General features: G+C 36.6%; 2 protein-coding genes across 2 annotated transcripts in view; one reads left to right on the forward strand and one right to left on the reverse strand.

The window, feature by feature from the left end:
• The first annotated feature begins 1801 nt into the window (after positions 1-1801).
• Positions 1802-18255, forward strand: LOC5570664 (27 kDa hemolymph protein). The gene is made up of 6 exons (XM_001659207.2): positions 1802-1974; positions 17061-17115; positions 17196-17642; positions 17710-17860; positions 17927-18050; positions 18119-18255. The coding sequence occupies exons 2-6, from the start codon at positions 17073-17075 to the stop codon at positions 18131-18133; spliced, it is 780 nt and encodes a 259-aa protein (XP_001659257.1). The 5' UTR covers positions 1802-1974; positions 17061-17072; the 3' UTR covers positions 18134-18255.
• A 418-nt stretch (positions 18256-18673) lies between these two features.
• LOC5570673 overlaps positions 18674-22639 on the reverse strand; it is a 42160-nt gene continuing 38194 nt past the window's right edge. The window contains 1 exon segment of the mRNA XM_021840091.1: positions 18674-21868. Coding sequence (XP_021695783.1) covers positions 21096-21868 — 773 coding nt within the window. The 3' untranslated portion in view covers positions 18674-21095.

Raw genomic sequence — 22639 nt, forward strand, 5'->3', positions numbered from 1 at the left:
GGTTTTGATTCATAAAAATCTTTAAATTTTTTAGTTTGTTGAAAAGTGTAGCAAGTCACCCTCTTTGACGGTAACGTAGATCAGCAAACCACATTCTATGCAAGATCCCTATAGCATTCGTAGATATATCCAGGCAACACACCGAGTCAGTGCAAGTGAACTTTCATAAAGCGATTGGACAAATTGGACGCGATCCGTTCTATCTTTCACTCAATTCAACTTCTTTTTATGACGATAATACGCGTCCGTCGGATGACAAACAGCATCAGCATGCGAGCACCTAACAACGCACCCGCGGTGGTAATTGTAGGGTAAATGCACAATTATCGAGCACTAGAGAAAAGGTTTCTTACAGAAAATTTGGCTCGCTGAATAATTACGTAAATACTTTGTAAGATATAGTACGATTTAAAAAACGCTTTCTCCTCCCATAGTAAGATCTCACTTGAAAAAATCTTCCGTTTTGGGCTAAACATAAAACTGATTGAACAAAACCAATCAATGATAAAAATCTCGGTAATTTTCTTTTACAAATCTTAGAAGCGATCTTCAAGAAAAAAAAATATAGATTGAACACCGAATAAAAAAAATATACATACAGAACTCAATCGAACTTCGGAGATCACTTTATTCAGGACCATCAATGTACCATTTGAGACTGATAGGACATCTAATGGTGCATCGACCCTACGAGATCCAATGCTTCCGCTCGGCATATGCGCTCTCAAATGGTCCTCGTGCGCGTTCAATAGCAAAGCATCATATCTTACGCGTGATAATAGAGAATGTAGCCACCTATCAGAGCGAAAATAATATGCTCATAGAATTTAGAATAATAACCACAACAAAACAAACAAATAAGCATCGATTTAAATTCACTAAGGTAGAAGCACCGGTTTTGGCCATACGCCAGTTGTAGCTATAGTGGATTATACACCGTTTTACATAGCCAATCAGCAGATTCAGTAGATACATTCACACGATAGATTTACGCGTCCGAATTTATTCAAAACATAAGAAAAAATAATTCATTTTCCTTATCATTTTAACTTCCATACACCTAATCTGGCCAGGGTACTCCTGATTTGGCCACTCTCATAATACATCAATGTGACTGGCAAATTTAGGAACTGAAACTAAATCTCTGGCCGAAACTGGTACTGGTGGCCTATAGTGACCAACGAGATTTTCAAAACGAAAAAAACGTTTCGGCTCAGTTCCGATATTTTTCATACATACTATGGATTGAAAGCTTGCGTTTGACATACTTGTAGCATAAATATGCAAATATATTTTCTCTTAGGCTGGCCAAAACCGGTGCTTCTACCTTACTTCAAATTGTATCAATGGTTGTGCGCCTTTATTTTAGGTTACAACCAGTATTTTTATAATCATTCGCCATATAGCTTCACACCTTCACTTCAGAGGAGTTGCTTCATAATTAGCATTCAAAATCAATGTTTAAATATGGGTTGAGGCATCCACTTTTCAAATTTTTAGATGATTCACGTTATTTTTCAACGTGATTGCATTACTACTCGTTACAGGCTATAAAAATAACTTTCCTCATCTATATAACAGGCCAGTAACATCGAATATGCGCTTCATACTGCATTGCATCGAAACCGGTCGACTTTCATTATCAATCGAAATGAGTATAATTGCCAGGAAAGATCATTCTCAATACACAAACAAAGGACAATGTTATCAATTACAGTCTCATATTCTACGGAATTAGTCAATTCTGTACCCAATCGGGAGCGCGAAGAAAACGGCGTTGTCTATATAAACCGATTAAAAGATGGGCTGCCGTTGCAATTTCTCCTCCACAGGCAGTACAAAATCCACGATCGGAACCGCGCGAGTTAACAACGGCGAGCAGTGTGGAAAGAAAATCCAATCCAAACGGTTCGGACTAAGTCCTAGTGGAAGTGCCGCCGACGAGAAGAAATTTAACGGTTTACTTGACAAGAAGTAAGTGATTGTCATTTTTGTTAAGTGAATTATAAGCACAAGAAAAAATGATAGTGATGGATGTATGATTCTATTGCCATGAATTGGATCATACGAAGTGTCTTGTTGAATTCGGAATTGAAGCAGTGTTACGCAACTTATTGTGGCATATTTATTCCTCTGAGAATTTGAAAATGCAATATCAGAACGATTGGCAAAGTGGGACATAGTGATCATATTAAATAGTTTTTTTTATAACGAATAACACCTACCATATTTTGGTAGTATACCATAATTAGGTATCGTTCAATAATCCAGGAATTACACACCTCAATTTGGTATTATGTATTATTATATTGGAAATATAGTTTGATACAACTAAAATTACCTCATTGAGGTATTCGAAAGCTTGAGGTACAGTAGTACTATTGAAAAATTTCACTTTTATTTAAAAATTCATCATATATTATTTATTTTATTTAAAGTATTTCACCTCTTATGCAGTGTAGTATCAGGTGCTCGTTACGTCAGAATGTCTTCTACATACAGAGTAAGATGCGGTAATATCAACTACCGTTTGTATTATGGCTGTAACCATGCTTGATAACAGTTATAAATTACGTTTGAATAAAGCAGCAATTGTCCCACATGATGACTTGTACTGAGAAGTGTGACTACAGATTTTGAAGTTACAATACCATAAAACGGAGTAGCATTGATCGCTCTGACTCTTGTCGTGTATAGTTCGATTTTTTTTTCATTACAAATTTTTCAATGCTTCAATAATGGCAAATAAAACAAAGCGCACATCTTTAGACCAGTGGTTCCCAACCAGATGTCCGCGAAACTCTAGGGGCCATAACGACTTTACAGGAGGCCCACGGAGCCATTGCATAAAAGATTTATTTTTACTTGATTGTTAATCAAATTTCAGTGCAATTCCTTCTTCATATGACCATTTTTTTTTTTTTGCGGAACGCCATTTTTTTGCGGGGACAAATTGATGTTATCTTTTGGAGTTTAAATATTGTCAAATTAAATTCGACAAAATCAGTAGGGTAAAAGCACCGGTTTTGGCCAGCCTAAGAGAAATTGTCGATAAAAATTAAATGGGAAGCCGTATTTATACTACAAATATGTCAAATGCAAGCTTTCAATCCATATTATGTGTGTAAAATTCAAAACTAAGCTAAAACCATTTTTTCGCTTTGAAAATCCCGTTGGTCAATTTAGGCCAACGGAACCAGTTTCGGCCAGAGATTTAATTTCGGTTCCTAAATTGGCCAATCGCATTAATTTCTCATAAGAGTGGCCAAATTAGGAGTGCCCTGGCCAAATTAGGTGTATGGGAGTTAAAATTATAAGGATAATTCATTGTTTTTCTTGTGTTTTGAATCAATTTGGACGAGTAAATGACTGTAGCGATATCATGTGAATGTGATCTACTGAACACAAAAGGTTTTATGCTGATTGGCTACGTAAAACGTTGTATAATCCCCTATGGCTACAACTGGCGTATGTCCAAAACCGGTGCTTCTACCCTAGTTCATTGATTTTTAAAGTTCAGTTGTCAAAACACCGACTGATCGGTAAACGTCGTGGAACCATGGAACTGTAAACACGATGCACCGATTTTTTGTTTCTCGGAACCCCAATTTCTGATAAAAAAAGAATAACAAAGTCAAATTTAGTTGATGGCCTTTTTATTAGTGATCAAATGCTTTTCATGTTAGAGTCAGTACATTTAACTCACCTCAGTCAACAGAGTCCGAAAAATTTGTCAGATGCTGGAAAAATTGTTTGGAGATACACCACAAACAGTTTCGTTGCAGCGGGGTAACAAAAATATTCAAGATGAGCTGACGCGTCATTCAGCCAGATTACTGATATCGGTATTCTAATAGTCCGTTTACCGAAATTTCGGTAGAATGTTTTACCGTTTTTGGTAATACTCGATTATCCGGGATTCGATTATCCGGAATTTTGGACTCGATTATCCGGAATTTGTTTTTTGATGTTCTTGTTTTTCAATTTTTATGCATAAATCCGAGATGATTTGGTATTGCAATATACAAGTTTTAAACGTATTTAAGAAAAGGGAGGTTTGAAAAGTGGTTTTTTGTGTATGCTGATCATTATTTTTTTCTCTTGTAAAGACCATTACTGTTCCTAGAAATAATATCTGGCTATGCCACCGCATCATACAAATAAAACAACGAAAAAAAAATATTTAAGTTCTTTTATCGAAGATTACAATATTTTTCTTAGTGATTTGATTATCCGGAGGATTCGATTATCCGAAGTGAAAAAAACGATACTCCGGATAATCGAGTCCGACCTGTAGTTCCCACTTTCTCCAAATCAGTCTACCAGAAATTTTTGAAAACATTCTCTTGATTGAGAATGCTTTCAAAATCCTGAGTAAATTTATTTTCAACCGGACTAGTGAATCCCTTAAAAAATGTGCACGGTTTCAAACTGCATAGCACATTTTTGAGCTTTTTCGCAATTACCTAGTCAGAGTTGCTCGCTGTCACTGTCAACGTTTAAAATTTGCTGATTTGTACAGGCTGACTGCGATACAATTCGGATCAATCTACATCATATCAATATAATCAATAAGTTTAGCCTTAAATTAAGCAGTTAAAATGGCAATTTATCAGTACGATATTTTTGACAGTGTTGCAGAAAGGTTGAAACTATTTGTTGATCACTGAAAAACAGTAAAAAAAAAGAAAAAAGACAATTTACACCGTCTTCAGCCAAAGGCTGCACAGACTGGACAATCACTAACATTAGGCAACGGACAACACGGAACACCCAGTAGCCCAGTGATGAATTTTTCGTTTGACGAAAAGTTTCCACCGACTGGAGCGGGAATCGAACCCACACCTCGTAGCACAATACGCCTAAACGACTGACGCCGCTAACCACACGGCTACGAAGCCCACATGGATAATTACCACGTGATCGCTCATTCCGCATGCGATGTCGCATCACTGCTGTTAGTTGTCAAATCAAAGTGATATATATAGCTCGCGAGTGATAGTGATAGTTTTAGACCATCATCTGATTTGATTGATATTAAGCAACTCTGACCCTAGTTAGTAATAATTTGTTTTCTTCTTTCAATGCCGGAATTGGCTTCTGAATTCGAGGGAACTTGTTAATTAACGAGGATTTGGTCACTCCAGAGCAATACAATTTGAATGAACTGGCTTATTAAGTTTCAAGCTTCAAAAATTAAAAAACGAAAAAATGCATGAAGCATTTGTAAGTAAAACCCTTGCGATGGATGACCCTAACACTAATCTGTAGGAAAACCCTTTGCGGGTAAGACGAAATCTCGAATGGGTTCCAAACTAGATAATTGCTGGCTCACGGTGCCCCGACAGACCGTTATTATGTAAAAAAATTGTCCATCAAATCTGAGTACAGGGATCGATTTCTGAGGTCATTCTGCACCTCTGGGGAAATTTTTAAAAAAATCCCTAGGAGGAGTCTCGAGAAACCTTGATTTGAAGTTTTTGACTTGATAATTTAATATAATCCATATTAAAATAACATAAAAGCACTGGAAAACTTACAGAAACGCTCAAAAAAGTTGGTCAACCTGTTTTCAACATACATACAAAGTTATCGACCGTGATAATTTTACTTAGAATTTGTTTATCGGCATATCGGTCATATTTTTGCTCGAAGTAAGAGGGAGCATGGAGAAGAAAGCAATGAATACTAGATGGATAGGTACCGTAAGGGAACGGCGAGAGAAATTGGATTAGATGTTGAAGAGGGCATACCATATTAAACAGTATTACTTGAAACGTCACTTCCTTGTGGCTAACGTCCCCTATGGGAACGGCTTGGGTGTGTTTTGAGAATGACACTACCAAGACAGCCTGTCAGGCTGTCTTGGTAGTGTCATTCTCAAAACACACCCAAGCCGTTCCCATAGGGGACGTTAGCCACAAGGAAGTGACGTTTCAAGTAATACTGTTTAATATGGTATGCCCTCTTCAACATCTAATCCAATTTCTCTCGCCGTTCCCTTACGGTACCTATCCATCTAGTATTCATTGCTTTCTTCTCCATGCTCCCTCTTACTTCGAGCAAAAATATGACCGATATGCCGATAAACAAATTCCTGTTTTCAACTAGTATACAATTGTTACCTTTGTAATAATTAGAAATATTTACAACTGACTTAACTTACCAGAGTGGCTTAAGTATGTTTTAACAAGGCTTAAACCAGTAAGCTTAGATTAATAAAATTAAATCTTAGAAATAAAATCCAACATGATATTGAAGTTATATTCGATAAATGTGAATCACTTAATGCTGAATATTATTTATTAACTGCTTATTTTTAGACTTTATGAGTAAGGGACCAACCCACTAAAGTCTGCCGTATTTATTTTGCTTAATGAAATTTGCTTCTTTGTACATCTGGTACTACTCTTGATGTTTACGTCTAGTTTTCCATCGAGTATTGTCCTCAGCATTTATCGTAAACATTATCCTGTTCTACATGCTCAGGAATCCACAACAGGATTTTCACTACACGGAAAACATGATTGTCATATGTCACAAGTATTAGAAGATTAACAAAGTATTTAACAATTTCAAACAAATCCCCAATAACTACTTAACTATCAACATCACTAGGACTTCTATTCTCAACACATGTAACCATTTACTTCGTTGCAATAGAATTCATCGCCAATCTGTTTACAAAGAAGATGTTAAAATCTTAACATAAACTCGGAAAGTTGATTAAGCTAATAAATACAATCAAGTGTAGGAATTGTAGACGAGGTGCCCACTTTTTTTAACAAAATTACATGGAATGAAAAGGAGATGAGTTTTCGAATCTACTCTGCCCATAACTGCATAACAGTCACATTCGACATTTTTGACAAATTGGAGTTAATACCATGGAGAGTCATCAAATGATAAATACTTTCGATCAACTTACTGAAATCTGTGAGATTGTTCTAGAAAATTCGAAAAAAATACCAAGTTGTTTTGTCACATTGGTAGTTATAACCGCATAACAGTCACATTGAGATTATAAATGAGCCTCGTAATGTAATAGCAATGAAATTTCTATCAGAATTATTTTCTGACTATTCACCTAGTATGCGATATCAGTTGTACAAAATATCAGCCGCAAATAAGCACTTTTGAGTTCCTGGTGATTTTTTGAAATTTTAGTTTCCTCCCATACTGCCATGAAATGCACACTTGGTATTTAATTTACTCAATGCCTACTTTTGTCGAATGTTACAAATATGCAGTTATGGGCAGTACTGTTCAATATTACATTTTGTCGCATATACTTCTTGATGACTTTATTGGAATCGATCGTAATTCAGTAGAGCAGGGTTTCACAATTCCAAAGAGGGACATCTAGAATAAGCTTGTAATGTAATTTACTTTATCCAAACGTTTATGATTGCTTGTAGAGAAATGAGCAGGTTCAGTTGTGTAAGTGCTGAGGCGGTGCTTTATGGGGATGTAGTGGGCTTCGTGGCCGTGTGGTTAAGTGTCATCAGGCAGTTAAGCGAATCGTGTCATGGGGTGTGGGTTCGATTCCCACTTCAGCCGTTGAAACTTTTCGTCAGGAAAATTTCTCGGCTGACCAACTGGAGCATGCTCGTCCGTTGTCCAGTGTTAACAGAGACGAATAGAGACATAGTAGTCGGGTTCAGAATGGGTACCACTTCTAGTACTGCATTTAATCCCTTGGTGCTGCAAAAGGTATCCGAGTTTGACAGATCGCAGTACACTTTTCATGAATCTGCTCTATTACCTTATGTGCCTTAAAATTTTAAGCATCTGCAAGGAACATGGATTTTATTTCGTTATTGATGTTAAGTTATAGTCTGTGCAGCTAAATGGCTGAAGACGGTGTCCGTGTTTTTAAGTTGAAGTTGTTGAAGAACCATAGAGCACTTGTAACGTGTGATAATGATATTTCCTGTGTTGTAAAAACATGTGTTCTTGCTGCGAATATCTCTTTTATGAATTACGTAACCAGCCTAGAGACCCGCAACTTGCAAAGGGAAACGACATTGCTACACTGTCTTGATAAAGGCTTATCTGACTTCATAGATCCATTCTTTCGTTAATAACTTCACACAAAACACCTTGCAACCGCACCTTGTTATCGTACAACACTGAAAAGTGTTTCAAAAAGTACTTCTGTTTTCATTATCAATGCAAAGAGAGCAATGATGAATACAAGCGTGCCCAAATGAAACATCATTGTCAGTTTGCCCTGTAAAGATACTGATTAATGGCTCTCTAACCACATTTATTCAAGGACAGGAGCGAAATCTTTTAAGCGAATAAAGTTCGGCAAACTTCTGTGAGCTGGTCATTTAGTGCGAATGCCGAAATAAAAAGTTGCATCAATCAGGTCACTGGTCCCGTGGAAGACATCCGCGTAAGTTCATTCTGATATTGAGTGATCTGATTGCAGATAAGCGTACCAAAGCAACCAAATCATTCTAGATTTGAAATAAACGTTCGATACTTGCTCAAAATAGTCGATTAATCATTAATGGCTTATCTTCTGACTATCATTATGCAACATTTATTCTAAGATCCTCGTTTTTCAAAACAGCAACATTTTTAATCGTAAATTTATTTGTTTTACCTTTCAATCGGGTTTACATAGAAAACAACAATAAATTAAACTTAGACCAGTAAACTAATCTAATCTAATCTAATCTAATCTAAGCGCTTGCACAGCCAATATTGAATTGCATCCTGGAAATACTGGAATTTTTTCTAGTATTTTCTTGTCAGCATTAATGTTTGCCGAATATCGGTGATTCTACACAAATATTAAAACGGCCAGGCCCACTGTGCAGACTTGGTCTTGAAGATAACTCAAAAGTTCACGGCGATCAAATTATCCACTTATGAATAATGTGATAGACGTAAATGTTTGAATTGTTTTAATGAAGAATTCATTATTCAAATCGTTGGGAGTGGCGTTTCTAAGAATGTTAATGCACACTCCATTGTTATCGATGCTCTTCTTTCAGGGATGGGACACAGGTATTTCTTCCTTATGTCCTGGCTCGGAAGCCTAGGCTAAAGCGCCGTTACTCGCTCTCTGAAACGAGAAGAAAACATTAAGGTTGACTATCCCACCCCTTTTTATTTGCAGAACATATATAATCGCAAATCGTATATAGAATTCAAACATTACGATAGTTTGAAAACTAAAGTTTTGTTAGGTCAGGTCTTCAACGCCCATAAACATTTAAATATATGCATTCAGCGCATCGATGCATCGATTAATGTAAAATTTAATTCATATATAATAAGAGTCCTTTCAAATGCTTGAGAAAGCGCTCGGAACAGAAACAGCTTGAATAAATGAAGGATATTTCGAAAATTAACAAAACAATAATGAATCTGAACAATTAACATAAGACTATACTAATAATGAACGATCTCACCATATTACAGTCGTCTACCATCATTTGAATCCCCTCCTGGATATTGGCTTTCGCCTGTGTTTTAATTTAATGCCAGTCATTGGATGTTTTGCTGGAGGGCACTTTGCACTTCTTTTTGGTGTACACAACAAATCCTTTCTCCTGTGCGAACTCCAAATCCTTGCGGAAAATGATGTTTCTTAGCATGGCTAGTCACTTTCTCACACCTTTCACTGAACAACAGAATTTAAATTTAAATCAATTAAGAAATTTCAAAATCGAAATCTGAAAAATTTGACGGGAGCTGTGTAGGAGCAAAATTTTTCACACCCGTTCACAGACGCGGCACACTTCGATCCTCAATTAAACTTAGACCAGTAAACTATGAAAAAAAAACATACTTAAGCCACTCCGGTAAGTGAGGTCAGTTGTAAATATTTTCAATTATAACAACGGTAACAATTGTATACTAGTTGAGAATAGTTTGGCCATTTTTTTTGAGCGATTTAGTAGGTTTTTTCAGTGATATTGCGTAATTTTAATATGGTCTATATCAAAATTTTTAGTCAAAAACTTCAAATCAAGATTTCTCGAGATTCTGCCTAGGGATTTTTTTAAAAATTGGCTCAGAGATGCAGAATGACTTTAGGAATCGATCCCTATACTCAGATTTGATGGACAATTTTTTTACATAATAACGGTCTGTCGGGGCACCGTGTGGCTAGATTATTGTTTAATTTCTGATGAAATCCTTAACATACTCTAAGCAAAATTGTTATTCTGTTGCACGTGGAATTCTTCAATTCATGAATAAGCGGTACGATTGACGAAACTGACATTTACTCTTCTTTAAACTCGCAATAGGATGTTCTTTTTTTTATACTGTTAAAATTATTGGCAGTACATATAACAAAGGTCAGTAAGCCAAAGGGATTTCATAAATCATAAGACTATGTTTATGGTGTATTCATGAAGAGTTCCAAAGCGAAGTTTTTAGTAACAAATTTATTGAAGACCCTGAAAAATTAATAGACTATTTTCTTCCAAGTTTACAATAGATTCGTGGTAACATTCTAGCTAAAACCTTTTTAGGATTTTTGTTGGATTTCTGATGATGTTCGAAACAAAGTTCTGATGGATTCTTTGCTAGTTTTCTCCTCAGCTTTCTCCTGAGTTTTAACTAGTTGCACAGTAGACCTGTTCATATTTAAAAAAAATGTCTAGAAATCTACCGGTCAAGCAGTATTCGGAATTCTCATGTTAAGAACAATGTCTGGTCAAAATTTCAGCTCATTTGATAAAGATTTCAGTATGCTTCAAGTTGAAAATGTGTTTTTGGGGTTATTTCAAGGTTTGGAAAATCATAACTAGCATGTGGAAAATCAAAACCACTTGCTATTACCACTATTTGAAAGCTAATTATATTCTGTCAAAGTTTGTCGAACACGCTAATAAGATTAAATTGAGTTTTAACATTATTTTATCCAAATTTGTTCTCCAAAGTACCCAGAAATTGCAGTTTTCTCAATGTACATGGTTTATAAAACACTCATTGACATTATTTTTTCAGGCCCTAGTCAACGGGAATCAAACATAATACATTTATGAATTCATTGACCATCAACAGCTTACATGTTGCTTAAGGCAATATATTACAATAAATGCCCAAAGATCGAACACCGCAGCACAACCTGATGATAGTTTAATCATGCATGACACATGTACCGAAAACGAATGAATTGAACAAGTTAGCATTGCTTTTTCTTTCCGAGTGATGATTGTTTTGATCGCATTTCACTGATCATTTAGAACGATTTGAAAACAATCATCATCATCGACTGAGAAAAGGCAGTGCTAACGTGTACATTTTTTGTGTTCTTTGAAGCTCACGGTGGTGCTCTTGGATGACCCACAGTGGATTTACAAATGTGCTTCATAATTACCTATTTTTTATAACTTATCTTCGTAAGATAAATAGTAACTTTGAGCGGGATTGACTTTAAGATATGCATAGTCATCATGTCTGGAAATTAAAAATCCGAAATTTTCATGCAGGCATGCTTTTCAGTGAAAACACTTCCCGAAAAAAGAGATTTTCAAGAACCTCGAGATACAATCCTCAACCAAACTATGTTAAAACTTGCTCCAATCTTGAAATGGTGTTCGGCAAAAGTTCGTAGAATTAGATAAACTACTATGTAGAGATATTTCCGATAAATTTCGATGTTTCATTCGGTAGTTATGATTTTTCAAAGCTTGAAAATAGCCCAAAACACATAATTGATTTGAAGCACACCTAAATTTACTCTAAATTGAGTAAAATTTTGGCCAGAAGTTCATTTTGCAATGAAAAATCAAAGTATTGGTTGACTGGGGAGTTTCCAGACATTTTTGAAAATATGAATAGGTCTATTGCACAGTGCATTCCTGGCGTATTCATGAAGATCTGCATAACAGATTTTCCAAAATTCGTGGAAAACATCTGTTCAGAAAGATCCTGCCCAATACCGCATCAGTGAAGAGAAGCCACATCAGTTTGTATGTATTTTATCCTAGATTTATTTGAATACTTTTCAAAATTTTCATTATGCTTTACCCGTGGCACATCATGTTTTGTTCAAATAACGGAAAGTTTTCAAAAAAGGTTTTCGGCGAAACCTATTCCTTGTGCTCTGGAGTAGCCAGATCTACCAACAGATCATTTTTCATTTAATGACATATTTTTTTTCCTTCAGATAACGGTAATGTCATAAAATAGGCCTTTCTAGAACCTGTACGTGATGTTCAGGAGTGGAAACACAGGGTCTATTCCTCATTAATTGACATGTTCTGTCGAATTCATGAAGATTGAAACGTTTCATAATAGGTTTTGGACATGAAACTGAAATGTCCCCTAAGAGGCCTTGGCGGAACCAGTACCAGGCGCTTAGGAGTGACCTAATTAGTTGATACCTAGCTCATACTTCAATAATTGACATGTTCTTTCGAATTCACGAAGATTTACACGTCACACGGTTTGTTTTGGATATAAAACAAAAATATCTCCAAGGAGGCCCTGTGCTTGGAGCTATGGAGTGGCCACATCAGATGTTAATAAGTTGATTCTTCTTTTAGTGACATGTTTTTTTACAATTCTCAAAGATTGAGACAAGAGCAGACAACACTATCATCCTAATTTGGTAATAGTTATTTATGCAACTAGTTGCAAAATGATGATTTTTTCAGCACGAGTTGTACATTTATCCAACGAGGCTCGCCGAGTTGGATAAATACAACGAGTGCTGAAAAAATCGAGTTTTGCAACGAGTTGCATACAACATTTTTTGCTACCGTGTACGCACCTAACTTTGCGCAGTTAAGAAATTATCATCCTATTTACGCTTCAAATAAGGCTAAAATCTGTATTTTTTCATTCAAACCTTTGCCAACGATAGGCTTTTAACCCTTCAGTAGAATACATAATTTTAAAAAATAAAAATAATCCATAAAAAAATAAAAAAAATGCAAAAGGTAATTCACCACCTTGTGCCTAACATTGCGCACAAAATCTGAATTGTTCCAAACTTTGCGCATGATGTGCCCAACTTTGCGCATACTTTAAAATGCTCGTTTGCTTATAATAATTTTACTTTTTTACTGGTTTTGCATTGAACAAAAAGGGTATAACTAATATGAGTTTCATCAGGAGTTTTTTCCGTAAATTTCAATTTAATTTATTCAACCACCCCAAACATATAGTGGACGCGAATAGTGAGTTACTATGTTCTTATTTTTTTATTATATACTCACAAGATTACAATCTGAACAATATAGTTTACAGCTTATACTTATTTGTTTACGTACGTTGCTTTATATAATTTATTCTCTTGTTTTTTTTTTAATTATTAAACTTATTTTTAATTTTCTTGTTTTTTTTTCTTATTTTGTTCCATCGCTTTGAATAACTATAAAATTATATTATATATTATATATTATATATTATATAAGTGAATAACTACGAAATTTGATGCTCGTATCCACTGCTGATGGCCGTGACCGATTCGATTTCGCACAATTCGGAAGCATTTTAAACAAAATCTTCTCTGTTGTACATATCGTCAGCTGAAAGTGGAGGATTTCCAAATGAACTTGACGAGTCTTTAGCAGTGATGTGCCTCAACTGAAGCTCAAGCGAGCTGCGCTCGAGAGTTTTCTCGTTTGTCTATTAGTATTTCAAGCTGCAGGTTGCTTAGGGGCTGTCCCTTAATGGACGGACCCTTACTTTCCACTGAATCCATGGAAAACATCGATAAGTTCGGGAGATGTATCGATCTCTGGTGTTTTTTTTTTTTGAATTGCCGTCAGTACGGATATTCCATTATTGAACGCTTTTTGCTAGGCAACTGGAGCTTGAATCATTGTCCATCAACTGGGAAGCCAACCATTGCGCTATCAATTATCCAAGTTTACAGTAAAAGTCTCCTCCTGCGTCAATACAGTGAGTTTTCCGAGATTTTTCAATGCACACCATGCCTTCAGCTTCATACAAAAGGTACTTACAGGAATATTACATGTAGCCACTGCCTTATGGATTGAGTGACCATTCCTGACAAGATCGACAGCTTTAGTCATTTGCAAGGACGTACATGTATTTACATGCCATTCCGAATTGCTAGAAGTGCGCAAAAATTAAGACCCTCTTGTAAAAAATGGGTCCTAACATTGCGCATCGCTTTTTTCAAATAAAAATTCGACATATTATATGGAAAATTAATAGAATTACTAGAATATTACCTTTTTTTGCAAAAACACCGCAAATATACTTTTCACAACACAGTTTTGTTTAGAAAAATGTTCATTTTTGGCAGAGCCACTCCTTAGCGCTTGTGCTAAGATGGTGTAAAAGTTGACGTCTTATAAGTTTTTTTGTTTATTTACTAACATACACGAGGGTTTTTCAATAAACAAATGTATGACAAATACTTATTTCACATAAACGAACATGTTGCTGAAACTGAATTGTTAAAAAAATCAATGATCCATTATCATTTTTTCATGCTTCTTAAAAATGCGCAAAGTTTGGAGCTGCGCAAAGTTAGGTGCGTACACGGTATTTCGAAAAATGCCGTTTCAGCTGGATGAACTCTAAAAGCACAAACAAATCTTTCGAGAGAACCCACATGGGCATACATCCATGCGTACTATGAATTCAGTATTTTTTAATCACGTAGGCTGTGATACAGTACTACCCATGAATGTCACAATTTTTCTCGCTCCCATTGGTATTATGCGGATCATTATTCCCTATTGGAGGAAAGAAAAGGTAAGACAGCACAAGCAGCAGCTGACGACAAATGCTGGACGATTCGATCCCAGCCAGTCTGTGTCGGAACCACATCGCAAAACGGATATAGAATCAGATGCAATTGTGCTTTTTCTGCGCAGCGTTTAAAGCGAGACGAGTCGAATGAGGTGGCAATTGTCGACTTGCTCCCATTGGATTAACATTAGTTGCCTCACGTCACCCGAGGTGAGAACGACTCGTACCGACTCGCACGCCGCGCAGAATAAGCACAAATGGAATGAAGAGACTGGGTTGTTCGGTTGACGCCTACCAAAACAGTACTGAAAAGTGCTACTTTTCAGCACCGAAAAGAGTGCTGAAAAGTAGCACTTTTCAGCACTGATTTTTTGGTAGGAAAAGTAGGCCTTTATGTTGATCAACTTCTCAATGAAAAGTTGATTGATTTGCAACGGAATTGCAAAAAATAAATTTAAGATTTTATTAACATTTTGTTAACAACATATTACATTTCATTTGCCGTAGCAGTTCAGATTTTTTACAGGTGAGTTGATTTCACCTGCTTATAAGAGAAAAAAAATGCTTTGAATATACTTAACCTAACCTAATCTAAACATATAACGCATTAATCGTGGCAATAGAAAATTGTAACGATTTTTGCCTGAAATTATTTATTATTTTATTTGACATTTGTTCCAATGTTTCAACATTGGAAATTCTATGTAACTCATTGGTGCTATACCAGGGAGGAAGCTTCAGTATAATTTTCAAAATTTTATTTTGAATTCTCTGCAGAGCTTTCTTCCTGGTATTACAACAGCTAGTCCATATTGGTACAGCATACAACATGGCTGGCCTGAAAATTTGTTTGAATATCAAAAGCTTGTTCTTAAGACAAAGTTTTGATTTTCTATTAATAAGGGGATAGAGAAATTTTACATATTTATTACATTTGGCTTGAATGCCCACAATGTGATTTTTTAAAGTTAAATTCTTATCTAGCATGAGCCCTAGATACTTAACTTCATCTGACCAATTTATTGGAACCCCTCTCATCGTGACAACATGTCTACTTGAAGGTTTGAAATAAAGAGCTTTTGATTGATGTGGGAATATTATTAGTTGAGTTTTGGAAGCATTAGGAGAAATCTTCCATTTTTGTAAGTATGAAGAAAAAATATCCAAACTTTTTTGCAATCGACTACAGGTGACACGCAGACTTCGTCCTTTGGCGGAGAGGCCTGTGTCATCCGCAAGCAAAGATTTTTGACATCCCTGAAGTAACTCAGGTAAGTCAGATGTGAAAATATTGTATAATATTGGTCCCAAAATGCTGCCTTGAGGAACACCAGCTCTTACAGGAAGTCTTTCAGATCTGGAGTTCTGATAATTAACCTGAAGTGTACGATTTGAAAGGACTTGGTTCTGATCCTTTCAAAAATCGACCACAGCTGAAATCGAATCTTTAGTTTCTATTCAAATTTCATATACACGTTCCATTAAAATAAATAAAATGTCATCATTAATATATTTTTTCAAATTTTTATTGTAGGTACGTACCTAGCATTAATTTCGTACAATAAGGTCGCTCAGAAATAACGCGATTTGTCCAAAACCTGATAAGAGGAGCTTCTAGAAATATAACACCGCCAACGAACAAGTAGCGATAAAATTGCTCAAAATTCTAAATCTGCTCTTGATAAGTGAAAGAATAAAATATGTGAAAATCAGATTTTTATCTGCACAAGTCTCGAAATGGCTGTATGGTGAAGCCGTGCCCGTACTTTCTAGGACACCCTATATGTGCTCAGTAGCTTTCAAAAAACCCACTGCTGAAGTGAATCTTAAATGCCAAGAATAGGATCCGGCTCCCTATGCTGTCTTTTATTTGGGTCGATGATGGCTTTTATCGTTCTTTCCTTGTATCCGTTGATCATTGCCGTCTCTAAAATATATTCCAGTTCCTTAGTTTTTCCGTCCTCGCTGAGGAGTAGAGTCTGTATCCTGTGGACCATGTGGTGAATCTTATGCCATCTTATGCTGGAACGAACGATTCGATTTGTAGGAGATGACTCGCTGGGTGTTTGTAGGCGTCCTAAAGATTTTGAAGTCGAAAGATGGACATTTTTTCCTGATGACAAGTAGATCCGAAAACGATTGTTTCCCCTCCTTCTCCTCTGTCGTGAGAGGCTTGTAAAATCTCAAAGGGGGTCACAACTTCAAGAATGTTGTGACCCTCTGCCGTAGACGAACCCATTTGTTCCAAATTTTGCACAGTTGTTTGGGGCTTTGGACTGATTAAATTCGTTAAAATTTGGGATTCTCCTTGTAGTTTTCCGAAAAAATAATAGTTTCTTCTTTGGTTTTCACAGCTTTCACTCACTATGGCCATCAAAAGCATAGCTGTGTTGCTCCTGGCATCACTGAGTAAGTATTTATTGCAATACGCTCCTAGCTCAATTACCTAATGATAAAACATCTCGCTCAACGCAAAACTCCATCACTAGCAATCGCTGCGGCCGACGATACCAACAAGATTGACGTCGACAGCCTTCGGCAGCATCTGCCCGCAAATCTACAAAACTTGTCGGTGCCAACCCTGGATGAAATCGAAAATGCCGTCAAGGACAAGTGCATTAAGGCTGGCGGAACAGATGAATCCTATGAACAAGCCAAACAGGGCGCTCAGGACCTGTTCAACTGCGTCCAAGGTCTGGTCGATATCGATCAGTTCAAGAAAGAGGTAGAAGAAGCCAAACCCACCGGTGACTTGGACACGGTTTTCAACAAGTACTGCCGTAAGCGGAATACCCTGCTGGAGTGTATGAACACCTTTTCGAATGCCATCGATCCGTGTCTGGAGGAGGACGAGAAGCGCCACAAGGGACACGGAATGGACGTGTTCAAAAATTTGTTGAACTTTGTGTGCCATAAGGACGGTGATCAGATCGCCCGTAAGTGTTTTACTGAATAGTTTCTTCCGTAGAAACGGATGATTATGATTGTGTGATTAAATTTCAGTGTTCATTGCCGAGAAGGGACCCGAATGTTTCCTGGAGCAGAAAGATGATCTGATCAAGTGCATAAACAACACATTCTCCGGATACCTGAAGGACGTGGATACCTCCAGCCACGTTTTCCCCAAACTGGTCATCGGACCAAAGCAATGCGAGTAATTATGAACAACGCGTCTCAAATTGTGGACAAAACTCTAATGTGACAAAACCATAAATTTCAGAGATTTCACCCGCCTGCAAGACTGCTTAGTGCAAGAGTTGGAACAATGTGAAGAGTCCACTCCCGCCAATTTGGTGGAATCGCTGTTCCGATTTGTCCGAAAGGGTTCGCCATGCGATCCAAAGGTAGCACGAGAAAATGTTGTATCCTAGACAGCTAAGTAAAACACTGAAACACTGTTATTGTATTGCAGAACAAACAAGGATAGACTGATTAAACTATCGACGATTGCCAACCACTGCAAGAAGGAAAACTACTTGAAAGGTTTGTTCCGGTAACTGAAATTTTCAAATCTGGTAATCACTGTACAATAAATGTCAACTTTCACAACTGGTTACCATTATCAGAAGAAATATCACAAACTCAGCATTGAAACAACTCTAGAGGTACGTTCCCTGCCAACAGAGAAATTTGTGCCTTCGTCATAAAATAAGCCTGTTTTCATCATGGTTATGGATAAGTTCACAATCTCTTCTATAGGGAAATCTTTCCAACTACAACTTCTCTAAAGACCACATGTTGGTTGGACGTCTAACAAAGTTTGGCTTTTTCCATAGTAACTTCATATAAACTATAAACGGCTTGTTAACATCCAAATTTCTTTCCAATCGTTTCAAGCTTTGGGGGGATGATATTTACCATAATTGACGACAATTAAAAACATGGGAGCAAAAACATAAAAATATATAATATCTAATATACATGCACATTGGAGATGGTCATCACGTAGAAGATAAAATAAACCAAATTTAATTTTTCAAATACTTTGTATTACGGTTCATACATTACGCTAGTATCGTGTTAGTATTATCATAGTCGATATCAGTTAATTTAAAATTATCGTACAATGTCCTGCACAGTATTCACATGACACACAATCATTCCTAGTGGGGGGTGCACGCCCCCTCTACATACGTTTCTTCTCGATAAACACAATCCATTACACGATTCGTTTCTATACGTTTACTCAACATTAAATACATACCTACTATACTAACTTATACAATAGCGCGGGGACAAAACGATTAAAACCTACAGTAAAACAAGAGTGGAAGAAGATTCGACCCATTTATCATACAAAAACTACACAGTTTGTACCCGGAACAAATTTCCTAAAAAACGAAACGATCGCGAGCAATCAATGTACAAATCTAACCGATTTTTTTTTCTGATGTCAGCAGGAATGGAACCGATACGATAACATATACGAAATGAACGACAAGTTGAATCGAAAGTCTGTTGGGTTCACCTATCGCACCTTCACTTTAAATCAGTCGTACGCTTTCATATTGGCGTAAGATCTACGACGTTCAGAAAGCTCACGATAGAAATGATACGTGCGTAAACTGGCTTGCGGTATGGAAGTGTGTACTTGCTAAATGTTCATGTAGATTTGTTCTGATAATCCTTCGATACACTACTATAGGAAAAGATAATTCTAAACGACGACAACGGATTCTCTCGAACATTCAGCAGTTCCTACTATAACTAGGTAGTTGAGATTCTAAAAACGACTTGGATAGTTGTTAAATGCCTTTGCTTACAATGCTGTTTTTTTGGGGGGCAGCGTGCAGTTTTGCGGGAGGATTGATAATAAATAATAGGGTATTGCAAAATACTTCATACTTTTTTTTCAAATGTTATTAGGATAAAACACTCATTGCAGTTTGGCTATATATTTTATCTTTGCTTGCTTTAGATTGAATAGGAATAGTTTTCTTTATGTTTCTTCAAAGCACTACTTTCAAGCAGAGCCAATATTTTATTCCTGTTCCTAAATCATTTAGGTTATTGTTTAACAGTCCACAATTAGCATATTATTCATCATTCTATACCTTTTGAAGTTACTCTTTTATTTATTGTGCTCAATGTTAGCACAAGTCCTAAGTTGGCTGTTTTGCGTATAAATATCTATGAGAAAAAAAAGAACAGCTTTAAATAAAATTCACATATAGAACATCAACAAAAAAGATTGCACTGTTTTGGGTTGCGAAGAGTTTTTGTTCACTTTTCATTGTTTCAACAAAAATAATGATTGGATCCACGTATTCAATTAAAGAATATTTAGTTATTTGACTTGGAATAATTTCAATCAAGTATACCAAAAAAATAAATTGATCCGGGAGTAGATAAGGAGGACATGTTCGTCTTTCGTTACCGAAGATTATCACAGTCTATGTAACAAGCAAGTTACATGGCGACCGTGACATTGTGACTAAGAGAACCAGTGAAGAACTAACAAAAAAAGTGTGATGATTTAAAAAATGGTTCAATTCCAGATTAGTGTCCTTGTCCTTCCTTGTTTTACCAATGTCGAACGAGGGCTATAGAAGATACATTTGTCAAAGTTTGTCAAAGAATGTTTTCAAATCGGATATTTCAGTAATTATATAGTTAATTGTAGTATTATATGTTCAAATTGAAATTATTCAGATTATGATATAGGAAAGTATGAAACCTAGAACCATTTTTTTTTCATTTTTGATTAAAATATTCCAAGTCAAACGCGTTTGGAAATGTAATCAAACCTTCAAACAAAAATATAAAGTCCTCATACCTCGTACCTTTTTATAAGCGAAACGCGTAGTCTTTCTACAGTAGCTCTATCGAAAGTTGGTTGTTATTTGTGTCACGCTAGGAAGATGATTAATTTCGTATGTTGTCTAAATGTTGGCGCCATTCTATAGCCAATCACTAAATCGCAACTTTTTCTTATCAAGCTTTTTTTCACTACTGTTTAGCATTTAAAAAATTTCTTTCGACAATGATGCATTTTGTGCAATGTATTTTCTTTATCTCTTTCTCAGTATAGGAACACGTGGTTTATTCATGATACAAATATAAAAATAAAGTTCTATAAAAATAAAAATAATTCACTTGGAGATTGTTTCACAAAAAAAGAGAGCATCATACACAATTAGCTGTATATCCACATGCATTATGTTACAATGGTTCAATGTTTCACTTAGTAAACATTTCATTTGGGGTTTCATAATAACTTAAAGGAACAGGAAGCATTTAAAGCAGTTTGCTTTTCACGGAAAACTAACGACAAAATTATCGGAGCCATGCATAAAGAGAGAGCATTATCAACAGTTATCAATACCTACATGAATTTACTTCTACAGTAGATTCTACTATGACGGTCGCCTTACTTTGCCAGCACGCAATTACTGCCACTGTACGACGCCAGGTTGACTAGGATACGGGGGATAGTTGTAGTTGGAAGGTGGCGGCGGTGGCGGATATGAATGGTACTGGGAATCACTGGATGAGTATGGGGCACCCGCCGCCGGATAGTAAGGGTATGCCGGAGGGGGATAATAGCCCTGGGTTTGATAACCTGGGGCCTGATAGGGGTACTGATAGGGATTGGCGCCGTTATCGGGGATGTAAGTGGGAGGACTTTCGAAACTACCAGTATCGGTACCGGCCGCACTGCCTACAGGAGCAGCACTTTCCGGCCGATGGAAAGCGGATCCATTGGAGCTTACCGCTTGGGTGGTTGCAGGCGCACTGCTCGGAGCAGTACTGTTGTACGAGGAGTATGGTGCGAAAGTGGAAGGGCCAGCTGATGATTGTTGTTGCTGGTAATTTGATGCGGCATCACTTGGATTTACGGTGGCCGCCGAAGTGGCTTGATAGCTTTGATGGTGCTGATTCGGCTGCTGTGCCGAGCCTACTGGTGGTTGTGGTGGAGGAACGTATCCGTGGGATGAAGACCCGCGGGAGTGACTTCTTACCTGGTTTGGCTGGGGCTGTTGTGTCGTTGTCGATTGCTGCTGCTGTTGCTGTTGCTGATGATAGTAACTAGATGAATCGGTTGATACCGTTGATGAGGACATTGCGGTGTTGGCGGTTGATACCGAAGCCGGAGGCGATTGGTAATAGTTTGAACGGTTCACAGATGTGTTTGTGCTGTTGCTAGATGTATACGATGAACCTGGACAAACACAAGGAGATTTGTACATTGGACACATTTGTGCATTTTTGATACATGATACTGAATTAAAGAAAGAATGTGATGACGGGTAGCAGATACATCTTACACTCAAGGTATTCATGGTTCGTCTCTGAGTTACGTATAGACATGAATCTGAATTCAATATGATTAAAAAGAGACAGAATCCTTAGAGAAATGTCGAGCGAAATTCCTAGAGGAGTTCAGAAACATAATACGTAAGAATCTCCTAAAGTAATCTATGACAGATTTCGTGTCTTTCCTCAAGAAATATCTTGCAGAGATACGTATGAATTTATGCTGGTATTATTAAAACAATCTCAGTTGGAATACATATCAGAATCCATAGAACTAGAACTGTTAAAGGATTCCATAAAAAAAATCTTATTTTATTTTTCTTTAGGATTATCCATCTGTTTCCCATTGTAGCACAGATGATCCACCGATTTCCAATAAACGCTTTTAACCGTATTGGCACGATAGCTCAATAATGATTGGATTTAATTTAAGTATACGCTTATTCGTCTTACCAAACATTAGTGATTTGATTGCCAAACTATAGATAAATAATCACCAAACTCTTGATTTTGAACCAAAAAAAAAGTGTTTTGTATAGATAAAATTTCTTTTCAACAACTTTTATTCAATCTATTTTTTAGAAAGTTCGTTTTCACTATCAAGTCAAACCTATGGTAAAAAGGGTTAAAACAGTCGTTTACATATTGAAATTCTTCAGAGAAATTGTTGCTGTTA

This window comes from Aedes aegypti, chromosome 2 (genome assembly GCF_002204515.2).
Source record: "Aedes aegypti strain LVP_AGWG chromosome 2, AaegL5.0 Primary Assembly, whole genome shotgun sequence".
In the NCBI taxonomy this organism is placed as follows: domain Eukaryota; kingdom Metazoa; phylum Arthropoda; class Insecta; order Diptera; family Culicidae; genus Aedes; species Aedes aegypti.

What these genes read in the sequence shown, in the direction of transcription:
- LOC5570664 (XM_001659207.2), top strand. Translation starts at nt 17,073, where the DNA reads ATGGCCATCAAAAGCATAGCTGTGTTGCTCCTGGCATCACTGA. An exon ending in GTTGCTCCTGGCATCACTGA is followed by an intron (nt 17,116 to 17,195) that starts GTAAGTATTTAT and finishes CTCCATCACTAG; the next exon opens with CAATCGCTGCGGCCGACGAT. An exon ending in ATCGGACCAAAGCAATGCGA is followed by an intron (nt 17,861 to 17,926) that starts GTAATTATGAAC and finishes CATAAATTTCAG; the next exon opens with AGATTTCACCCGCCTGCAAG.